Here is a 23,911-nt window from a genome sequence, read left to right on the forward strand (position 1 = left end):
TCCAGCCGCCGACTTCCACCGCAGGACGCCACAATTCATACAGTTCAAGATGCTCGCCGACAGGACTAATGATTATGGAACCTTTTTCCATATGGAAATTGGGATGTTTTTCCTCATGGCAAAAAAATATAATCTAAAAGCAATGGCAAATTTGGTAGAAATGATCTTGAACTGGGTCACGATGGTATTTGCATTCATTGGGAGGGGATAGATTAGCTAATCTGTGATGTAATTTTTCCTTTCAATTCTCACTATACTCTTAGCCTCTCTTTTAATTTGTGATGTAATCAGTTCTCACTATAATTTGTGATGTAATTTTTTTTGGCTTAATGCATAAACTAATAATTTGCTAATATTAAAAATATATGGAATTATATTAGATTTATGCTTCCTATTTGGATAGATTTTTCTATGTCGTATGGGTTAATATATGTAACTAGGGGATAAATAGGGGGCATAACTCATAAGCGAAAGATTAAATCCAGCTAATAATAGAGTCCTATCTAATGCAAAGATACTCAAAAAGATGAGACAGTCACTATAGACAGCAGTAAAACTGAACTCATGTCAGACACTAGCGTTACATAATGGTCCAGAGAATCCAAGTTACATCCAAACACTCTCAGACAAAACCCAGTCCAATAGACAGCTTGAGGAGGGGAAAAATAAATTGAAAAAGAAAATAAGATAAAATAATAAAAGAGAGAGCCAAAGGCATTCCATTTTCTTTTCTCTCTCTCTCTCTCTCTCTCTCTCTCTCTCTCTCTCTCTAAGACCAAGGAGATGCTTCTTCTCCAATTCTTGAGTTCCATATACGACCGCTGTGCCAGCTAAACCTAGCCAGGATTTCCATTTGGAGTACAAGAGAACGTGGGTCTTTAGAACTCTTTTTGTAGGATTTTAGCTGGAGTTTTAATTTTTATTTTTACTAAAATTTTCTACTTATTTATAGGGAGTTAGCAAAGGAGGAGTCCACTCCTCAAAAGCCTGTTTTGATAGAACCACTTCATCGTCCCTTCAAGAGAAATTATTTATCTTCTTCAAGAGTTTTTAGATGAATAAGAAGAGAGGGTTTATGCTGCATGGAAAGATGGGAAGATGGAAGAAGTGGAAGGTGGTCTTGGAAGCAAGAGGTGAAATGGGTTGTGCCTGGCTCCCTGTATTCCACTCGTGTAGCTGCCAATCTAAACTCGATGGATTGGCTACTGCGATTGGAGTGCGAGGAGCCAAGCAGGACCTCACTCTCTCTCTCTCTCTCTCACTCTCCTCTCTACTAGATTCTGTTATTTTTGAGCATATCTTATGACTTTAATTAGTATATCATAGTGCAAGTATTTATGAAGAAGATATCAATTAGTTGGTAATGTGTAGTCTTACATCTGCTTATAATCCTACTCAATGCTAACTTTTTGGCACACTATATTTGAAACAAGTCCTTTTAGTACATTGACATTCCAAGATCTGCACCTGGAATATCATCTATTTTATCTATCCTTAAAACCTTGATTTCATCTTCCCAAAGAATAGCAACAAGAGGAGATTAGAAGCCCTTTTGAGTTGCAGATCATAATAAGAGCTATCGTCTTCTTTTCCACTTTGCACCGTAAGTTTACATAATTTTGATATCCACATATCATACGCCAAATAGATTCAGATAATTAAGCAAGGCCCATTCACAGTTATTCAAAGGAAAATCTTGGTTGCAAACGTTTATCCTGTTTATGTACGCAATTGATTGCAGTCTTCTCAGAGTTCATAAATACTACATTGTCTCACGTATTAAAGCTCATAAGAGGACAGATATAATGCATATTAGATTGAAAGGAACACATCTCCACTATCATAACAATCACCAATTTTGTTCCTCCTCTAAGACAAAAATGATGCTACAAATACAAATCAATTGAATATTTGCATGTCTATATACACGACAATCAAATGAATCACAAGTATACAAGCACGTACATGAAACAACATACATCAAAACTGAATAGAATCTACAAAGTCTACTAAACCAAACAAGTGCACTCTTTCCTTCCTAACATGTTTTGTTGTATCACACATGATCACCTGATACAGAGAAGGTGGAAGCTTGTGTGGTGTTCCCTGATGACAAAGATGAACCCCCAGGAGACAAGATAGAGGATGTATTTTGCTGATTAGGGTCCTGGTTCTTAAGCTTGAGTTGCATGAAATCTGAGATGAGACCAGGCTTTGTGATCTTAACATTGACACTGCTCTCGCCTGTAAGCATCTTGATGACTGTGGACATTGATGGTCGAGCTCTCGGGGCATCTTGGGTGCACAGAAGGCCAACCTTCAGAAATCTGCATGCTTCCTCAGTATCAAAATCATCGTCCAAGAAAGTATCGACGATCGTCAGCAGCTCACCACGTTCGTATAGCGTCCATGCCTGCAAGACGTGCATCATATTCAAAGATGATTATAAACATCCTATGCAGGAAATTTATTTCATGTTATATGATCTCTGATCAAAACATGGCAAAAAAGGAACTCATGAGAATTAATAGTACAAAACATAGAAACCACAGAGACCTATTAGATCTGCACAGTACACCTTTAGATGTCCGAATATGCTTCTACAGTTTGCAAACTATTGATCATTCATTGTCTGAACTCTGAATATGCTTCTACAGTTTGCATAGAAATGATCAGTCATGATGATGGCATTGTGAAACTGTTGAAGAAAATATATTCAAATTGAGATTTATCGATTTAGATTGTATCCTTCACATGAATCATTATTTGTCTTACAAACAATAATATTGTGGACCCCACTATGATGCATGATGTCTTTTAGGTCCCATAATCAGAAAAAATGTCATTTAGTTCAATTGTTAAGCAACTGCATTTTGCAAACTAGGCTACCCTTACAATATACCATGCGCATAATTTAAGGAACTTCGATTATAACTTAAGGAACATTATTTTCCTTTTGATGACTCGACAGTCACAACAATTCAATAATTATAACTGAAATGAAGGAAACCCCTGATCAGCATACGAATGGTAGATGGTGATATGCTACTTTGTCATCAACCAGAAAAATTGTCTCCAGGAATGAAAGCGTCCCTGGTTGACGACCCAGTTAGCCTATAAATGTTATTTTTTGCTATCATCATCATCATATAAAATAAATGAACTAGATTACCATTCTAGATGCACATCATTACCATTTTAGCTTGATTATATATATATATATATATTAGATTTTTCCTGATGCAGCAAGGACAGAAATGAATGGAGAACACATGGAAAAGATTAACTTATCTATGTCAGCTAATGTATAAATTGGAAAATATTAAGCAATGCATGCCCATGTCAATCAGATTATTTGTTAGTTGTTACCCTTTCAAGGAGAAACTGGTCTTCAGGAGGCAATCTTGTATTTGTGTTACATCTTCCGCTCACTATTTCCAGTAAGAGTACGCCAAAGCTGTAAGTATCTGCCTTCTTTGTCAGACGACCTTGAATTGCATATTCAGGTGCCAAGTAACCTCTGGAAAACAATAGGAACTCAATGTTAGAAAGGAATTATGGTGGCAAGGACCAAGGTTTATTAGCAAGCTGCTTAAATGTTAAAACTTGCACAATTTGATGACCAAACCTGAACAAATAATTTCCATCTAAAAAGAATATATGCTACGATTTAATGGTCAGATCACCTTTTATCTCTCATGTTGATAATTTTGTACTTTTGTTAGATTTGACACTATAGATCCCTTCTTGTGCTCTTCAAATAAAAGAATAAATTGTAATTGAATTAAAGCTAATGCATGGAAGTATCCAACTCACATTGTCCCAGCAACTCTAGTGCTGACATGCGTCATATTATCTGGAAAGAGCTTTGCTAAACCAAAATCAGAAATTTTAGGGTTGAGATCCTTATCAAGAAGAATGTTACTTGCTTTAATATCTCGATGCACAACAGGAGGTTGGACTTCTTCATGAAGAAATGCAATTCCACGAGCAACACCAATACAGATCCGTGTTCGTGTTCTCCAGTTGAACTGAATGTTATTAAGGCCATCACCTGAAAAATGAGAAGGGACAGCAAACTCTGAATCAAATGCATGATTCAGATGAACCCATTTGGATATATACAAGAATAATGTTCAAAGATGGCTACTTGAGGGATACATACCTAGAAGGGTCAGTGCAAGGCTATTGTTCTCAAGATATTCATATACCAAAATCCTGTGGTCTCCTTCTACACAGCAACCATGCAGCCTAACTAGATTCTCATGTAGTATATTGGAAATCACATTGAGCTCATTCAAGAATTCTGGCGCGCCTTGCCTTGAATCAGATGAGAGCACCTTTACAGCAACAACTGATCCATCCTTAAGTTTTCCCTGCACATCACAAGCTTGATCGTTACTAACTGACCTGTTCATTTTGGCTGTATGACATGGACAAGCATATGGAGATTACCTTGTAAACAGAACCAAATCCACCCTGGCCAAGTTTATTACCGACCCTAAAATCTCCTGTGGCATTTTTCAGTTCCCTGTATGAGTAAATCTTCCCATTTTGGATTTGTGGAAGATCTGTAATTAGAATCTGCTCAGTCAGTAAATGCACACATATGACAAAATCTTCAGTATTACCAGGTAGGCAAAATAATTGAGTATAATCTATAGGAATGCAATTGGGACGAATTGCATAAAAAATCTAAATAAATCACCAAGTTCAATGGATTCACCTTCCTCACTTTGAGCATTTTGGTGCCCTAAAATCCATGACTTTTTAAATATGAAAGAGAAACAATTCATTACTCTCTGGGTGAACAAATATTGAAGGATGCTTCCGAACTAAGCTGAACCTACATAAAATGAACCAGGAGATGGAGTAAGTTCCCCAAACTTACAACAGAAGATTATGGTTAGTAAGCTAATAAAATGGCAGAGGAAAACGTCTGTAAAAAAATTATCACTCAAAATATTCATCTTTTTTGCTTCTCTTTTCATTGTTAACGTGCCATTAGACCTCCTTTTCTCAGCCTACCCCCTCAACCCTCTTGATGCCGGCATATGAACCAGTCATTAACCAATAAATAGATATCAAATTTGAACAGTCTAATGTGTTACCATTAGTTATTCTTGCAATATAGTGCTATTGTACTAAGCAAGAATACAAGTTTCAACAACTCACAATGGTGTTAGAAAAGACATGTGAATCAATCGAAGGTGGCTTCTTGCAATTATCATGCTTGTCATGCGATTCTTACCCAATTGAATTTTGAATTTGAGACGCCAAAACACAATGTCTGCCTTCCACTCTTATGCACGATAATAACCTTTTGATATAATGCCCGAGAGACCATAACTACAACAAAGAACAGACATACTGCCAGAACCCAGAGAGTAGAGCCCCAAAACCAAAATTATTCCAATACAATCCCATATGACAAAGATTGGAGGCCAAAGCTCTTATACCCCCCTTCTATTATCTCACTAATCTATGAAATTACTTCAAATGGTTAGCAAAACTACAGATATATCATTGCAGCCATGGGTTCCAAATTTCAACAAAATTTAACAAAAAAGACGAACTTTTCCTACATAATCTAACAGTGCGGCCAGGAAACAACACAATTCCATCAACATCCGACACAATAAGACCATCGAAGTCGCCGAGAAAAGGGAGATTTACCTATAGATTGATTCGTATAGGCCGCGAGCAGCAGTACGCAACTTGGCGGAGAACGAAGGGAGCTATCAAGTCATGGAAGCAGAGGAGAGTACAAGGATTCAAAGGATGGCGGAGAGAGACGGAGGAGGAGGAGGAGGAGGAGAAAGGTTGGTAGATTAGCGCGAGAGAAAGAGAACCGACTCGATTCTATGGGACAAGGACTAAACATTGTATTATTTTTAAGAACAGACAAAGAAATGTAAAAGACGTTTACAGCGCTGACCTTTGATTTGGATGGGAACCATAATTTTGGATAATTTGATATTTGAAATATATTTCTTTTTCTTTTTAATTTTTTAACCGGAGTCTACCGCTAATAAGTGAGCTGGTTACTTAGGACACTCTCTTTAATTAATGTCCCTAATTTTCTTTTTAAAAAATAGATGGTGGCCCTATTGGTATTCTCTCCAGAAGGAAGATAAAAACTGATAGATTTTTCAACCATAACTAACAATGAAAATAATTTTTATTAAAATTGTTAACTTCTATGTCTTGTCCTTCATGTTATATCTCTTTGAAATATATTTAATATTTAATACGTAAAAGCGGGCAAAATTGAGATTGAAAGAAACATAAAGACCAAAAGTCACAAAAATCTAAATTTTCTAATTAATTGTTTTAAAACAAATTTTGCCCTAACTGTAAAGGTGTAAATCGTGTTTCTCCCCCACTTTTTTTTTTTTTTTCTTTTATGGGTTTTTGTTACCTTGTATGCTGCTCTAGTCTTGCAGGTTATATATAAAGTTTAAGGAGAAACCATTGTCAAACGGTGACTTCAATTACACTATTATTTCTTCGATTGAAATATACACGTATCAATTGGTAAGATTGGGAACATATTGTAGATCTTGTTGAGACCAAGAATAGGGAAAGACTCTTTGTCACAGGCAACATAAGTTGACTAGAATTGCACGTGGGTGAGAAATAAATGCAACAGTGTCATTATATGATGCTAAACAAGCCAAGACAATCGGGATTCATATCTTTAACAACATGGATACCAAAATAGAAGAATAGGAATCATGACGTGCCACTGAGAACAGGGCAACGAATGGTACAACAATAGGAGATGTTTTATTTGGTTGCCTGCGCGATCATATTGCTTATAGAACTAGCTTCCTCTTTTGCGGTTTCCACCAATGAATCCTGCAAAGTAGCGACAAGATAATAAGAGATCGTGAACTGTTATTTAAACTCCAAGATAGAAGCTGCAATGTTTTGATTATATCAAAATCTAGTTGCTATCTTGTTGACATACAAAACGAAATAGGAAAACCGGCAACAGGCACCACTCATTCTCCCTAAATAATTCAAGAGAAAACCTTCCAGTCTGAACTCAATAATGGATATGTAATTTCCATAAATATTTCAGCGTGCATGATAAATATATCAAAAGTTGAGGTAAACATGAAAACATCCAAGAGTTCAGGTCAACCAAACTGTCAGTACTACCTGTGCAGCTATAAGTCTTGCTACATTTTTCTTGCTCGACTCTTGAAGTTCACCAGCAATCAGAATTTCATCCAATATGTAGTAGGCCTGCACAATTGAATGTTAAGGAAGAAACTATGAGAACCCAACAAGTGTGATAATGATTAACTTTAAAAAGTGTCCATATTCACGAGTCCGCCACCAATAGAGCTTGCAAGATGGAACAGCCTGATCCTACTGCTAGAGAGGCTATTTTCCTGGCTTCTAAAACATGCCAGCAGGGCACATGATGGGTAGCCTTATCACCACACTAAGTGATGCCCCCTGACATTAACTTATCAAAAGAGAATAGAACAAGAGTACCTTGTGGAAATTGAAGATCAAATCCAGCTCACAAACCTGAAAATGTAGCAAAATCGTTTAAACAATCTAAGAACAAAAGAATATAATGAAATAAGAATCCTAATATAAGACCATAAATCAAGGGCCTCACACTGCCAAAATAGCGGTCCAGTATCTCAACAAAATGATGAATAATTTCGAGGACCTCTAGCTCATTGTCATCAGGATCAATACACATGCAAAAATAAAGGCTGGCATACCTGCATGTGATTCATTCGTACATCAAAATAATTGTTCAGTGAATAAAAATTGTGATCCATCATATAGATAACACAGATCTTTCCATGTTACATACCTTCTATATACAACTTTATGCCCTTTCCATTCAACAAAATTGCAGAGCTTTGGCCCTCGTGAGAGAATGACTCCACTAAGCTCTCTGATGACCTTTTCCAAGATGAATAAGTCAACTTAAGATGTTTATAAAAAAAAGTTTTAAAACGGCCAAACAGCATCACAGCTTTGAAGTTCCACAGGTTTATCCTACTCAGCTGTAAAGCAAAACAAAATTGAACTCTGCAACTATATTAAGTAGACTTTATGGACTAGATTCTCAGCATGAGAACCTGCGCACATTGGGGTGTGCAACTTGAACCCAGAGAGAAGGTTGTAGTCATTTACCTAGAAATGGATCACAAAATTTGGGTCATATTGAAGCTTTCAAGTTTGGGTCAGTTAGAAGTTGACCCAAATTCAAAAGGATCACAAATTTGATCTTTGTACAAGTATATATATACACAAGGAGCTAAGGCCTCTCATAAAAATGACCGCAACAATCCTTTAGTCCCAACTATTTTGAGTTTTCTATATGGTGTCTTTCCCTCCATTGATCTCTATCATGTTCTTACCGATTCCTCTCTTGCATATCATCATAGACTTTTAAATTTTAATATTAATAAACTTAACATTATGCACTTAAATATGCCTCTCTAGGTGGATGGTATTATTATTCATATATATATATATATATATATATATATATATGTAGTATCTAGTTATGCTGATATATCTTTGCAAAAACAGAAGGATCTTTGCAAAAACAGGAGGAATAAAAAATTTCCATTTCTCATGATCTACACATCAATTTTTCCCTCGCAAGCAGTAACTACTGATATATAGCACGCACACAAAACAAAGGTCATCCACGCCCAGAAAACAAAGGATAGCAGGAAATCAAGATGATAAATTCGCATAGGAAGCACCTACCTTGGATCTTTCCTTCTGTGCATACGGAGAGTACCATTTTGTCAATCTCACCTTTCCTTGTCTACTGATTAGAAGCACAAAGTTGATCTAGGAGTGGCAGAAAAGGTAAGCCATGTTAAGATAATAAACAGATGATATGAAACTTTCTAAGATCTAACAATGTATATCTATCATTTAGAATAAAGAACCAATTCTCAAAACTTAGGGCATCAACTTATATCACCCAAAAAGATGCTTCTCTAAACCTAGATCCAAAATTTAAGCTCCATCGACACCACTACTACTCGCCCCAAGAATTACCGGATCTTCCATAAAAGATCCCACCAGAAGCCTACATCTTTACTGAAGTTACAAATTTTCTCTAAAATTATCAAATCCTAAAGAGATCATGCCAATATTTCGGCAAATATAACTGTTGAGATCTCTTAAAAGTCGTTCAACTTTGGAGAAGATAATGTGGAGAGGACGGTGGTGCGATCATTACCATGGTCGAGAAATCAGCGGATTAACTCGCTCGATGCTTCTCCCCCTCCAAAGATATCGTCGCGCCGATACTATTAAGCCAGGAAAGAGCAATTAGAAGAGGCGAGCAAGAGAAATGGATCCCAGATCCGGGAGAGCGACGAGAGTGAAAAAAAACGAAGAAAAAATCCGTCGGGATAGCAAGGAATAGGCGGCCACGGAGGACTATTTTGCGAAAAGTCTCTTCCTTGTTACATATTTTCATTCCACACCTCCTTTCGTAGGTATATTCACAAAATACCACCTCCGTAGTCTGTATGTAGAATTTTCTAATTTGTTGGCAAGAAAGCCCCTCGAACGAAAAAGAGGGGGCTTTTTGTATTTCGGAATCGATTCATATGGCTTTACCTATTAAAATAGATCGGCCAGGAAAACACAGTAATCTCATCTCCATAAGTGGTAAAGAAATGATAAAGAAATGAATTAGGAATTAGCCAATATGTTTCTCTGAGTAATGGCATAAAGAAATTTAACACCAAATAAAAGAATAAGTTTGACTGTTGTTTCAGCAGCTCCTCACCATCAACTTATTGGTTTATGGTATACCAGTCTCCAAGCAATCAAAACCTCTCCACAAAAATAATAAATTGTCCAACAATCTCATTAATCAAAGCTCCAGAAAATGCCAATGTATCGTCAAAAAGGAGCGGTGCGACTCAGATTCTACTACAAATTACAATTCATCCAAGGGGGTTTAACAACAAAATGTTTTCTCAGAAGCATTGATCATACCAGTACAAAAACACCACCAAATGCAACCCACTTTATAGTTTAGAAGCATTTTACACAACATAAGAGCAAGAAAGAAAAAAGTGTTTCAAGTCCAAAAGAAGATATAATCTCGCTTGTCTTCATAGTGGTCATGACCACCACGCCCAGGCTGCACTCGAGTTCAAAGACTACTCAAGTAAGGTTACAGGTAATCCTTTAGTGGTGACAGTTTTGGAATGCAATACTGCAGTAAGAGATGTAACAATCTCCTCAACAAAAGAGAATAAAGTATCACGGTATATATTACAGGTATAGAACTCTCTAGACGACCAAAACTACCCCAAATATGATGAAAACGTCAGGATATTTTCTATTCTACGGTAGTTGAAAGGACCTGAAGTTTATGCCTCCCTGTAAGAATCTCTCCCTAGTTGAATTTGCTTGCTGAATGAAGGAAACCGGATATTTATCCCTCACTAAAGCTGACATGGTGCTGATCATATTGTTCAGTGTTCAGATCTCCCGCAAGATGAGAACATCCAATACCTATTATGTCAGAAAGCACTAAGGTAAGCCAAATCAGTAGGAAATTTATAGCTGACAATAAATTGTAAGAATGCTCCAGATCTATGAGTATCTAGTGAATCAATATCAGTTGGTCTTAGCTGGAAAACACAATAAATTTGCATTATGTAGGTACAGTAAGTTTTTTTTCCAAAACAAAGGAATGGTGATCTAACCTTTGGACTAACTCCTAGAAGATCTACTGGGCCAACTGTCATCATTGTCATCCTTCCGAGAACCAAAACTACCAGAACTGCCAAAGCTTGAGTTGCCAAAGCCACCTGAACGTCCTTTACTTGAGTCACCAAAGCTACCAAAACGCCCTGAACCAGAGTTGCCAAAACCGCCTGAGCGACCTGAACCAGAATCACCAAAACCACTGGAACGGCCAAATCCGGAACCACCAAAACCACCGGATGAACCTGAATTGGACCCTCCTCCAAAGGAACCAAAGCCACCAGAACGGCCTGAACCAGAGTCACCATATCCACTGCTGCGGCCATAAGAGCCTCCGAAGCCACCGGACCCACCAAAACCACGAGAACGGCCAAAGTTAGAACCACCACCATAGCCCCCGCGGCCTGCACTTGAGCCACCCATTCGGCTACCTCCCATGCCATCAAACATGTCCTGAGCCCCATCAACTGTAATCCTGGGAAGCTGTGACAAAAACAGAAGGTAAAATGTATCCATGCACTAGCAAATTTCTTGATAGGTAGTTGCATTGCTTAAATAATCAATACTTAGGCCAATAAATAGCATCGGTGGTGAATTTAGAGAAAAAGCAAGACATCAAAGAGATGCAACTTAAGTAAATAACTAAATAAAACGAATCTTCCAAAAGGAAGCAAGTCAAGCAACATTTACTGCACTACTGCAGTCATAACCAAGGGTAAGGAAAAGGGAATCCATAACTAAAATTAAATATTAATATAAGATTACTGATCAAGGTGATATTTAAAAAGTAAACGAGAAAAAGGTGATATTTAAAAAGTAAACGAGAAAAAATTATCAGTCCTCTCAAGAAACTTGCATCAATGAGTTATATAACCATTATCAATAAGTGGACAATAAGTAGATCATCTTACCTCTGTAAACTTGCACCCAACATCTTGCTCAATTACCCTGACAGCCCTCGTTTGCTCATGGGAGTAAATAAGAATTGCATTCCCTTTCTTCCCAGCACGCCCAGTTCGACCAGACCGGTGAACAAATAGCTCTGATGTGTTCGGTAGTTCATAGTGTATCACCTAAATATAATCGAAGGGACAAGTTAGACAATATTGTACACTATTCTGCAATTTAAGATTTTAAATACTACCTTAACTGCTTGAGGGATATGTAAGTGCCTGTATGATAACTGAAAACAATAACAATGCTATTGTTTCATGATAACATAAATGAGCAGAAGTTACGGAATAAACTGTTCTACTCTGGGATGAGTCTAAAAGCTCAATGTCATATTAGAGTAGATTGATCCATACATAATATACATTAAAGAACTTTACTAAAAGACAACCACCATCTGTCCCAGTTTCCAGAGTAATTTAACAGGAACAGCCTGAATTATTGCTGGACCAGGATAACATACTTTACCATGGCACAATCAAATGGGATCCTAGTTGAGAACTGAATCACTAATACACATAAGCAAAAGATCTTTCATCTTGGCATTATAAGGTGCCAAAAAATAGCATGGGAGAAAACCATCCTTGTACTACTAAAAAAATATATAAAAAATGTAGAACTAAACTGTAACAAAATAACAGGTATAATGTCATTAAACAGGCCCTTGTTTAACATAAAACCATTAAATCAAGAAAAGTATCTCACCAAATCAACATTAGGTATGTCTAGACCACGAGCAGCAACATCAGTAGCTATCAAAATACTGAACTGACCATCTCGAAATCCCGCAAGAGTTCTCTCCCTCTGATTCTGAGAAATATCCCCATGAAGAGCCTGACATGGAAGACTACGACCCATACCAAAAGCTAGTCGATCTGCATCACGTTTTGTTTGGGTAAATACGATGCATTTTCCACCTTTAGCATGCTCCTGTTAAGAAAAAAAAGAAGAGGAACAGAATGAGCTTTTTGAGCCTTATGAGCCAAGCCTGATAACAAGGACACAAACAGTAACCCTAGATGGAAACTCACTTTAATCAATGGTCCAAGAATTGATGGCTTCCCGTAATTGTCTGAGGCAATAGAATAGAGAGAAATTCCTTCTGCTAACTTCTGGTCAGAATCACCAACCTAAAGAGAAAATTTTCTTTACTTCAGTAATTATTTAAAATGGAATTCTTAAACTATAGTTGTAGCAACAACAAACTCTGATCAATGTAACATAACTGCACAGTCCTAAGAGCTTCAAATTAGGTGCATAACAGGAAAAGTCTGTAAGGACAGGATTTCTAATAATTACATTTCCTCAGTTTTTTAAGCAAACAATGTGAAGAAATCAGAATGACGGCACTTCACTGCTATGCGGGTTGCTTAATGAAGTTAATAAAAAAAGCAGAAGGTGCTAGCAGGATCAAACTGTAATTGAAAACTTGCAGAAAGAATTGCAAAGAAAAATCAGTAATAAATTTCTCGTAACAATATATAGAGAGGAGAAAACAAAGTAATTATCATAAACAAGAAATGATTGGGAAGAACATCAACAATAATTTATTTTACTAGACTGAGTGTAGGACATGAAATACGAGAGATAATTCAGTGATTTGAAAGACTGCATTACACTAAATCAGCTCTTGCAATGAAATTAAAGAACATGGAAACTAGCTTCAAGCAGATAGGTTAAAGTTATGAAATTACGATTAAGGTTTTCCCCCTCACACAAAGGATAAATTGATCAGTGGTTCATTGCTTATGCAAACAACCGAGTAAGAGTAACAGATTTAGTGCAAAAACATTAATGCACAAGAACAATGTTGCATAGTCACCTAAAGCTTTGAGAAAAATACATGGCCAAGAAAGGCAAAAGAATAAAGTAATAAAGCAGATATAAACCAGATTTTGGCTTCTTCAATGCCAAAATATTCATGAGCAACCCAACGGAACACAACCATGAATATGAGATACTACTAAGTTAGCAATAATAACAAGTACTCACAAGGTCTATTGTGACTGGATCTTTTAAATATTTCTGTGTAAGCTTTCTTATCCAACTCGGCATTGTGGCAGAGAACATCATTCCTTGACGTTTTGATGGCAACTTTTCCAGAATTATTTCCACATCTTCATCAAACCCGACTGCTAGCATTTGATCAGCTTCATCAAGAACAACAAACTGGATTTCTGACAAATTCAAAGCGCCTCTTTTAAGCAGATCAATAATTCGACCAGGTGTACCAACCACAACATCGACCCCATAATCAAGTGTTCTCATTTGTTGGCTAATAGGGACACCTCCATAGACACAAATTGTGTCCAATGAAGAAGATTCTCTGAATTCCTTCTCCACCTGTCGGGCAAGTTCTCTAGTTGGTGCCAAAACAATGGCTAACGGGTTTCTACCACGACTGCAAGGATCAATGTAATTTTCGGTATTAATTAGCATTTGACACAAAATACATTTGCAAGAACACCTAATTTTTATAGGGCATACAACAACAAATCAGCAGTATAATTAGGTGACAGCAGAACTACACTAACCCATGCTTCTCATTAAAGCGCATAATCTTATCCATTATAGGAATGCCAAAAGCCAGAGTTTTTCCGGTTCCTGTTTTTGCACGACCAATCATATCCCGCCCTTTCATAGCTGGTTCGAGAACAGCTCTCTAAACAAGAAATTTTATAAACAAAACATCAAATTGCAGTTTATATGTATGCAAGGAAAACGTTCATGCAAAGTTGCTCATTATCATGAAACCAGATGCATAAAGCTAAAGAAAAAGAAAAACAGGGAATATTAGCGACTATCACCCATGCTTGGGAGGATGGTTTCATGTGTTTAAGAAAATGTACTCGAGTTTCTCATCATATACAAAATGCAGGAAATCAACAATAAAATGATTTGTATTGATAAAGCCTTGTTAGATTGATATAATTTCCTTCGCAATATAACTACATCTCAAATGTATATAGCCAACTTATTCTCTTTCTTTCTTCACCGATTTGACTTCCAGTTTATTACCAAATCGAAGATAGGTATAGGTCTTCCCGATAAATCTTTCCCCAACATCACTCCGATCGGCATAAAAACTGTGAACCGCCGAAACCGAACATAACTAAACCTTCGAATGCCATCAACGAGAAAAATCATTCAAAACTTCCAACTTTTAATCACAGAAACGCTACCTGAATTGGAAAGAGCTTCGTTATCCCCTTCTTCGCGAGACTAGATACGATATCCTGCGAGATCCCCAACTTAGCGATCTCCAAGCCTTCGTCCCCCCTCTTCGAGCTCCCCTTCTCCTCCTCGTAGAACTCATCGACCGCGAACTCTGCTCGAGCGACATCCGAGGCCTTAAACCCCAGCGGCCGCGCAAAGAAATGAAACTCCCTCCGGAAGAATCCACCAGATCCCACTTTATCCGCCCCCAGCGATCCCCGAAGAGCGCCGCATACGTCATAGGAGAAAGACTCGGCGGCGATCGACGGCGATAAATGGAGCGATTCGGACGAGAGGAGGGCAGCTAGGGTTCGCCTGGAAGCCAAAGAGGCGATCGAAGAGGACCTACGGAGTAAAAGGCTCATGGTTTTGGATACTAGTAGTAGAAAGGGAAGGAAAAGGAGAGGGATAAACCCTAGAAGACGGCTAGGGTTTTAAGGAGGAGAGCCGAAGCAGAGCAACGAGTTCGAGAAAGTGGAAAAATCTCGGGGGAGGGTTTTGGGAAGGGAGAAGATATTTATGGGAGGGGTGGCAAATGGAGGATGAAACACGACCACGACCACACGGGGGTCTTGTATATGGCGGGATGTTGACCGTCTGATTGGGAACTGACGGTGATCTCTACTCATTTCTTTGGGCCTTTAATTGCACTGGGCCGGCCTTTAGTAAACGTTCCGGTCTCTATCGGGCCGAAACCCATTAGCTTGTTTAATCTCTTAACGGGTCAGCATGAGCCACGTCATCCCAAACGTCCTTCACTCTCTCTCTCTCTCTCTCTCTCTCTCTCTCTCTCTCTCATTTCCGATCGCCATGAGAAGCGCCGCCAATGTAGCCGTCATAGGCAGCGGAAGTAATCCCTCCTCCCCTTGATAGCCTCTCCTTCTTCTCCCTGTATCGCTTCGTGGTCTCTTCTTTGATTCGATTCATGGGTGGTTTCGATTCCTTGTCCCAGTTTCGGGAGCGGTGTGCGCGTCGATGCTTGCGTCGAAAGGGGTCTCCGTCACCGTCTTCGAATCTGGAAGAGGTCCGGGCGGGAGGATGTCTAGCCGGAGGTAGTTGTTTCGGTTTTGAAAGCCAAAGATTTGATCATGATTTTATTGCTTCGCGTTGTGTTAAAAACCGATCGCGTGGTTGATGCAGGGAAAATTTGGAGGACGGGAAGGAGTTGTACTTCGATCACGGCGCTCCTTACTTTACCGTGAATCACCAGGAGGTGGCGGGCGTCGTTCGTTCGTGGGAAGCACGAGGTCTCGTTGCCGAGTGGAAGGAAAAATTTGGGTCTTTTGATCGGAATACTGGCGAATTCTTGGATCTTGATAAGGTCAGTTGGCAAATTTCCATTATAACTTTCGATGTCATTTCACATGTACATGTTTATATATAAATTTCCATTACAACCTTTTTTTTCTTCTTCTTCATTTGGAGAGGACAGGATGTAAGCAAGCCATAAGATGACACACTTATATATAGATTTAGTGTTTGAGTGCCTAGGTAATTTACTATTACAGGAAGGGACAACAAAGAAGTATGTGGGAGTTCCAGGCATGAACTCGATCTGCAAAGCACTATGTCTAGAACCTGGTTAGTAGTATTAGTCACTGATCTGGTTCTTTGATGCCTAGAGAAGAATCTATTTAATGTTTTTCTCGGCTGTCTTCCTCTTTAGGGGTGGAGGCAAGATTTGGTGTAACTGTTGGTAAAATGGATTGGCTTCATGATAGGAGTTCATGGTCATTGACTGGCTTGGGTGGACAGGATCTAGGTCACTTTGATGGTGTTGTGGCCTCAGACAAAAATATTTCATCATCAAGGTTTACTGGGGTAACTGGAAGACCACCACCTCTTGGTTTGTCATCTTTCCAGGATCCTAAGCATTACATCTCTGTAGACAAAACAACCTTGTAGTCTATATCTGTATCCCTTTAATTGACGTTTAGCATTCTTGCGCATATTAATTAGCTTTACAGTAGATAGCATCACCAATTACAGTATAGTAGTATACTGTCTTATTGTTGGATGTTCTCGTGAAAAACAAGGACCTTAATTGACTATTCTTGGTTTACAGCCGGTAAGCTTTGATGGCATTGGATACGTTATGTATGTTTAAGCTAACACTTCATATTACTTTATATAAATAACTTGTCTTGTTTCAATGTATTCTTTAAAATAATTAGTAAAATATAGTTGTCAATTACAAGTATTAAGATTGAAAAACAATAGTATTGTATGCCTAGTTGTTACAGTCTCATCATTGACTTAGCCCCTGCATATGCTGCATACGGCCCATATGATACAATAGGAGGGGATATTAGAGAATGTTGGACCACAATGTTTGAGGAAATAAAAATCTTTGACTGATTTGGATTTCTAATCTCTTGTTTATAATCTTTTTCAGATGTAGCATTATTTCCGGAACTGTCCATGATGTCACAAGATATCCCAGCTCATCCATGCTTTGCTCTTATGTTGGCATTCTCAGAACCTCTGACTTCAGTAAAAAAATTTGCACTCAAGCTATTTGTACTCCAACATTTTATACAGGTCATGATTTCTAATGCTTTAGGTACCTATTAAAGGCTTTTCCTTCAAGAACTCTGAGGTTTTAAGCTGGGCTTTCTGTGATAGTAGTAAGCCAGGACGTAGGTGTATGCCTGACAATAGGTAGCTACTGTATCACCTTTCACTTGTGTGCCAGCAGTTGCTCTTCTCAGTTTAACTGAATTATCTTATTCGTATTCAGTGAGTCTTGGACATTACACTCAACAGCTGAGTATGCAGCTAGGGTAATTGCAGAAAGTGGGCTTCGAAAACCTTCCAGTGATGCATTAGCTAAGGTGGCAGAAGAGTTATTCCAAGAATTTCAGGGTTCAGTATACAATGTTCCTCGGCCATATTTTATGAAAGCTCACAGATGGTTAGTATTAGCTCCCTATGTAGTGCACTGAAATGTTTCTTATTACTCTTTAGTTGGAGAAATAGAGAAAAGTATTAAACATTTCTAACAACTCACATCAGAACAAGATACTCCAGAAATGGATTGTTTATCGTATGTTCTGCATACATAATAATGCATTGCTACATATCTATGTGCACCTTCACGTGCGTAAATATGTAAATCAGACTGGATTCTAAGGTGTCGTTGAGACTTTGTTTATCTATACAATATTTTGCATTGACTATTTAATGAAAATGCAGGGGCAGTGCTTTTCCAGCTGTTGCTATAGGTGTGGAGGACAAGTGTCTCTGGGACAAGAACACAAAATTAGCTATCTGTGGAGATTTTTGCACCAGTCCAAATATCGAAGGAGCTATCCTTAGTGGCATAAGAGCAGCTTCTAAAATTCTAGGAAGCTTGAACATCTTTTCAGGAATGTAATTGAATTTGATAATTTTTTGCATAACTATTTATAGGACGTGGCACGTCCTTGCAATTCATCCTCAATAATTTCTGAGAGATCAATGCCTCGTAAGATGAGATGAGTATTGTGATCCTGAGAGAACAGTTATTGTTAAGTTTTTTTTTACCGCACTCGTCACAGGTCTGAAACAATTATGGACCTACAGGAAGAAATTTTCTTGATGTTTCTTGTACGAGACGTCTGGATTATGTTTTATTGTGAACCTGAATAGAACAAGTTCCATCTCTTTGTTCTTTCTTTTTCTCTTTTGTGCATTGGGACCACCCTGGATCTCTGCATTTACATGCAATTTGTCTGCCATCACATGCAAGTTTGTTATCTTGGTTATACTTTCTTTGTGCTGAAAAAGAAAAGGTGAAAGGAATATGAAAGGGAGAAAAGAAAAGGAGAAGAGAAGGGCAGAAACTATTCTATGAAAATTGGAAGCAATAGATTCATCAGTCTTAATGTATTCATTCATTATGTGGGTATAATGTACTTATAAGCAATTTATGTGTTGAATACACTATGGTAAAAGAAAAGCAGGTAATGAAGATAGACACTGTTTTATTCCATTGTCATGTATGACTTCAGCGTTACATCCATGATTGATGCATCTGCTGCACAACTTGCACTTCACCAAATCATTGCATCTAATTTATTAGACTAGTCCATTCTGCCTAGTTCATTACATAAAAGTGCTCTTGTCCTCTTCTATTCATTTCAATGAGGAAAACATTGAAGAGATGCACATCACATCCTTCTCTCTATCTCTAACTTTCAATTTGTAATGCATGCTTCAATCCAGAATACATGTGAGAGAAAGAGAAATAGTGGTCCACCCAACTAGTGTTCCATGAAGAAACAAGAAAAAGGTAATTAAAGCTATTCTCCAACTACTCATTCATTCATTCATGAATCTTGTTCTTTAATTCAAACAATAGAAGAGCATGCAGCAAAGATCTCTCCTTTCAAATCCAAGATAAAGTGGAAAGTATCAAGTCAGGGAACACAATTATAGCTGCAACCCACAATTTGGAAACTTGAACACCAAACTACAATAACAACAGTGAAAAGAAAAGAAAGAAGAGGAAAAAGAAAAGAAAAAAAAAACTAAGAAAACAAAGAACATTTTTTGTCATTCTTATCATTGTATTCCTATTGTAAAGTCATAGCAAACACTAGTAAATCCCCACCAATGTTTGATGCCACTTTATTCCTATGGCTACTAAAGTGGGCCAAAAACAAGGAGATGTCAAAGAAGAACACCTACAAGACACACATGATCCCCATCAAACTTACACATACTGACATACAAATATACAATTGGTGCTCATCCACCCCTCACTCTACTTCATCTAAATGGCCTTTGCTATATTCTTGCCATCGAAATCAGAAGAAAGGCATCTAAGTCAAGTCTCCTATGGCTGCTGTCAGCTCTTACTTGTTTGAAACTTTTAATTTCCCACACCCATAAAGTTCACGATGTATGCCCATGGAACCCAATTTTTGTCTTCTTTTAATTAAAGACGAAGAATTTGGGATCTTGGTGGTTATCAACATCGCATCATCCATTCTTCAAATTTAGCTGAACAACAAGTACTCTGATAAGAGTACCACATATGCTAATATTTCACAAGCATCGCAAAAAAAGAAATGTCAAACGAATTAAATCATTCAGATCAATCAACGTGGATGAAAGAGTGCCAATTGTGGTTTTAATCAGCAATATTTTTGTATGAGCTTAATTTAACACAAGTGTGGTCCTATAAGAGATGTAATAAAAGCTTGCTAATTAACTACCATTGAGATAGTTGCCATGCAATTTGGCCATATAATATATCATATATATGGAAAGAAACTTATCTCTACCCATTGAGGAGATTGGACTACTCGAAGAGCTTCTAGGATTCCCCTCATATATCATAATTAATTTCAAAGATTAATTCTGCACGTGAGATTAATAGATCTAAGATCCAAGCAGGCAATGGTTGACCAAAAGTGTCATGTCCAACACTCGTGCGGCTACACACGTGGCGGCACATCGATTAGATAGGGCACCACATGTTTGATGTTTTACTCCAAGTAGTTAAATTTAATGTGGACCCACATACACATATATAGACCAAATGAGAGAACCACAGCACATTAACGTTATAAAATAATCTATTTCTAGCATTTTTGAATAATTATTGTCGTTAAACTAACTATGCGTTCTTCTCTAAAGTAATTCAACTATCTAAGCAAGATGTAGTGCATGAGTTAGTTTATATATTTTTATTTATATCATATTAGATATCAGTGCATATAAATAAAATTAAACATAAAGAATTAAACTTTTAAGTTCAGGGTTAGCCTTTAGACGTGTTGCACGACCCACCTCTGCACTCTATTATTTATGCCTCTAGCTCAAGTCCCAACCACTGAAGTCAGTTCAAAAAAAAGTGCTTGAAAAAGGTCTAATCCCCAAAAGTTCCATCTTTCAAGGAGAGGAGTTGTTCATCTCATACTGGATGAATTTTGAAGCAATTAAGAGGGCTTTGCAGCTCTTCATGTGAATCACCACCTACTGGTCTCTCATTTCTTGGTAGCATCTACCAAACTTTACTGCATTAGAAGTCACTGGGGTGACACTTGTCTATGATATTAGAGAACCCATTGAGTGGAATCAATCATTCCTAATTGTTTTGGACCATCGCCTGTAGTATTCTTATGCAACTAATATTTTCTGTTTTCCCCAATTGCCAGTCAAAAGATGTACATTGTTGATGAGAAGGTGATTAGCTTCTCAATTGATGGGAGTGGAGAGAATTATGAGACGTGCAAGGAGTTTAATCATTTGAAATATATAAGTGCAGCAGCTTTAGCTAGCCAACTTTATTGTCATGAGAACCACTTAGTGCTTGACTTGGGCAATTCTATATTAATTAAGTGAAAGAAATCTAATCTATTGGATAACACCATTGATTGAGTAATGTTCATCAAACCCAAATCTAGAAGGATTAAGTGACCAAATATTAACCGGTTCTTATACAAGCTTACATTTTATAGGGAGAGAAAGAGGGAAAACAAAAAAAAAAACAACATAATCTAACATCCACTTATGATTCTGGCTAACTACATGTACAATAATCTGCAATGTTTTCAGACATTTTATAATGAAACCTAATCTTTTATCATTATCAAATCAACATTAGTTGTTTCTATAGGATCGTGTTGAGCACCCGACCAACCAGAATGGAGTAAGAGGGAGACGTCGTCAAAGTCTTGGTTGGTGTGGTTGTAGTAGTAGTGGTGGTGGTAATTATTGACGAGGTTTCTGATGACAATCGTGGTGTCATCGGCTGCTTCACTACCACAGTAGGAAGCGGGCTAATTTTTCTCCGATCGTGTTCTTTTACAAGCTCATGCGCAAACCATTCAAGCTTCTCAGCATTACTTTCCTCCGCTAACTTCTTCCCTCGAAAGAGCACTGATTCTATATTCTTTTGTGATAACATCTCCTCTGCCTCTCCTGCCACTTTCTTCTTCTCAGTCGATTCCGCATTGCAAACAACTTTTGATGTGTCTAAATTTCTAAGCAAAGATCCCGTAGCCTAATAAAATAAAATAAATAAAGATTACCAAATTAAACATTTTTTCTGTAGAAATAAATTAAGCATTAGAAATTCATAAGTTACAAAGTAATTGTAGTGGTAATTATTAAAAAAAAACATAGAGATGGGAATTTCGAAAATTGACTTTTAAAATAGTACCTGGATGCGGATGTAGTTGCTTGTCCTGTTATGTCCGAAAGCCATAGCGACTGCTTGATCTACCTGATGGCAAACAAATTTAAAGTACTTCCGATAAATCTAAGAACCAAAAATTGATCAAAATAAATCAAGAAAAGTTTTAAAAAAACATGAAAGAGAGAAGAAGATAAATTTAGGAATAGTTGTAATCCATACCATATCCGCGACACCCTCCGCCGCGATTCTAACGATCTCCGACGACGTCGGCGGCGGCGTCTTTCGGCCGTGCTCGCCGACTTCCCCGCTCCCGATCGACACGACGAGGAGGTCCTTGACCCCGGCGGCGTGCGGGAACTCGACCTTGTTGTTAAGCACGTGCGTGATGGCCGCCGCCGTGGGGTTCCCCATCGCCACCCCTCCACCCACCGCCACTATCCTTTTCCGCCCGTCCACCGACTTAATCTCCACCGCCTTCCCCTCCCCCTCCGCGCATGTCGCCGCGCACACATCGCTCATCAGGAAGTCGAACCCTTCGTTCTCCACCGCGTCCGCCCTCGAGAACAAGAACGGCCCGCCGGTGACCATATCGTAGCACGGTATCAGCACCGCTCCCACCGTATCTCTCAGCGTCATTTCACCGAACACTTTGCGGAACACCTTCCCCCCCGACCGCCGGAAAAGACCCCGGAGGAGCGCCTTACGGCCGCCGTCCGGCGACCATTTACGGCGGAGGTTCCGTATCAGGAACCCCATCGCCTCCTCCGCCGAGAAAAGCGGCCTGCCGTGGGGGCCCCGCGAGAAGACCATCGCGGCGAGAACCCCGCCGGCGCCGGATCCGGCAGCGACATCGAAGAAATCGGCAATCCGGGCGGCAGGGTTGCCGGACCGTTGGCGGAGGGAGGACTCGAGACGGACGAGGGCGGCGCCGGCGAGGAGGCCGTCAGACGCGCGACCGCCACCGTCGATGGAGAGGATGCAGACCTTGCCGGACGGGGTATGGTGCTTCGTTGGAGTCTTCCCCGGGGTTACGGGGAGGGATCCAGAGGATAGGAAAAGCTTGGGGTCGTCGTAGCCGAAGAGGAACTTGCTCTCGAGAATGGAGAAGATCTCGTAGCTTAACTTGTCGACATCAAAGCTCGGGTCCATTTGTTAGAGAGAGAGAGAGAAAGAGAGAGAGAGAGATGGAGAGGGAGATATGCGAATTGAGAAGGTGTGGAGAGCTCTAATGGAGGTTTATATGAAGGAAGACGAAGGAGCGCACGATAGCAGTATCTCAATCTCGTGATGGTCAATGGACGAGAATGCCCTTATCAATTGTCGCGGGACGGGTCGTGTAATGGCCACCATCCGTTAATTGCGGAATGAACGGTTGGATGCTGACGGTAACCACCGCACGAGTGAAGGAATGGTCGATGCGATATTTTGGCGAGGAGATTGACGGGAAAACATAGGAAGGGTGACGCACGTGTGGTGAGCCCGGGATCCGGTCACCGACGGGCGACCGAGATAAATGTGCCGAGGGACAAGAAGATCAGAATGGCGGAGATTGGAAATAAGAGCTGTCGGAGGAGCAGCAGACATACTTATTATTATTATTTTTTTTAAACCCAAAATATTCTTGATGATTAGAATTTTACCAAAATTTTTAAAATAAAATTAGTTTGAACACATTCATAATTCAGTTAGTTAATGTGTGAGATTTGATTAACATTCATGTATTATATTTTTTTTTATCAGAATTAATATTTTCTACCTTATTTTTACCCATTGGAAAGTTAGGATTGAGATTCCCATTGGAGACAAGCTTATATGATTATAGAGTGGTCCTAAAAAAACTATAAATGAAACAGTTGGCACTTACTTATAATAATTAGCTTATGCCTT

General features: G+C 38.7%; 5 protein-coding genes and 1 long non-coding RNA gene across 7 annotated transcripts; 2 read left to right on the forward strand and 4 right to left on the reverse strand.

Annotated features, from left to right (window-relative positions):
• The first annotated feature begins 703 nt into the window (after positions 1-703).
• Positions 704-2,739, forward strand: LOC140796194 (uncharacterized). Its single transcript, XR_012110414.1, has 3 exons — positions 704-870; positions 953-1,133; positions 2,080-2,739. It is a non-coding gene; the product is annotated as an uncharacterized lncRNA (long non-coding RNA).
• Positions 1,882-5,960, reverse strand: LOC140796193 (cold-responsive protein kinase 1-like). The gene is made up of 7 exons (XM_073149115.1): positions 5,677-5,960; positions 4,727-4,846; positions 4,456-4,571; positions 4,166-4,376; positions 3,817-4,054; positions 3,370-3,520; positions 1,882-2,413 (listed from the first exon to the last, which is right to left on the reverse strand). The coding sequence occupies exons 2-7, from the start codon at positions 4,794-4,796 to the stop codon at positions 2,057-2,059; spliced, it is 1,143 nt and encodes a 380-aa protein (XP_073005216.1). The 5' UTR covers positions 4,797-4,846; positions 5,677-5,960; the 3' UTR covers positions 1,882-2,056.
• A 632-nt stretch (positions 5,961-6,592) lies between these two features.
• LOC140796197 (AP-1 complex subunit sigma-2-like) lies at positions 6,593-9,934 on the reverse strand. Its single transcript, XM_073149118.1, has 7 exons — positions 9,239-9,934; positions 8,755-8,841; positions 7,844-7,935; positions 7,640-7,748; positions 7,510-7,545; positions 7,168-7,254; positions 6,593-6,861 (listed from the first exon to the last, which is right to left on the reverse strand). Exons 1-7 carry the CDS (start codon positions 9,239-9,241, stop codon positions 6,790-6,792), a joined length of 486 nt encoding a protein of 161 aa, XP_073005219.1. The 5' UTR covers positions 9,242-9,934; the 3' UTR covers positions 6,593-6,789.
• A 77-nt stretch (positions 9,935-10,011) lies between these two features.
• LOC140796195 (DEAD-box ATP-dependent RNA helicase 53-like) lies at positions 10,012-15,443 on the reverse strand. Its single transcript, XM_073149116.1, has 8 exons — positions 14,862-15,443; positions 14,214-14,341; positions 13,672-14,080; positions 12,711-12,809; positions 12,385-12,609; positions 11,640-11,801; positions 10,728-11,211; positions 10,012-10,533 (listed from the first exon to the last, which is right to left on the reverse strand). Exons 1-7 carry the CDS (start codon positions 15,258-15,260, stop codon positions 10,735-10,737), a joined length of 1,899 nt encoding a protein of 632 aa, XP_073005217.1. The 5' UTR covers positions 15,261-15,443; the 3' UTR covers positions 10,012-10,533; positions 10,728-10,734.
• A 197-nt stretch (positions 15,444-15,640) lies between these two features.
• LOC140796196 (uncharacterized) lies at positions 15,641-18,547 on the forward strand. Its single transcript, XM_073149117.1, has 9 exons — positions 15,641-15,745; positions 15,848-15,947; positions 16,036-16,216; positions 16,404-16,476; positions 16,562-16,741; positions 17,291-17,388; positions 17,459-17,556; positions 17,636-17,809; positions 18,091-18,547. Exons 1-9 carry the CDS (start codon positions 15,706-15,708, stop codon positions 18,269-18,271), a joined length of 1,125 nt encoding a protein of 374 aa, XP_073005218.1. The 5' UTR covers positions 15,641-15,705; the 3' UTR covers positions 18,272-18,547.
• Positions 18,548-21,256: 2,709 nt separating this feature from the next.
• LOC140795968 (patatin-like protein 3) lies at positions 21,257-23,350 on the reverse strand. 2 transcript variants are annotated; one of them, XM_073148799.1, is made up of 3 exons: positions 22,244-23,350; positions 22,049-22,111; positions 21,257-21,889 (listed from the first exon to the last, which is right to left on the reverse strand). In XM_073148799.1, the coding sequence occupies exons 1-3, from the start codon at positions 23,171-23,173 to the stop codon at positions 21,497-21,499; spliced, it is 1,386 nt and encodes a 461-aa protein (XP_073004900.1). In that variant the 5' UTR covers positions 23,174-23,350; the 3' UTR covers positions 21,257-21,496. The 2 variants fall into 2 exon arrangements, with proteins under 2 accessions (XP_073004900.1, XP_073004901.1); XM_073148800.1 differs by having other exon boundaries at positions 22,049-22,107; positions 22,244-23,305.
• Positions 23,351-23,911: the final 561 nt, after the last annotated feature.

The sequence above is a fragment of the Typha latifolia genome, chromosome 10 (genome assembly GCF_019914945.1).
Source record: "Typha latifolia isolate L0001 chromosome 10, TyphaL0001v2, whole genome shotgun sequence".
NCBI classification, from domain to species: domain Eukaryota; kingdom Viridiplantae; phylum Streptophyta; class Magnoliopsida; order Poales; family Typhaceae; genus Typha; species Typha latifolia.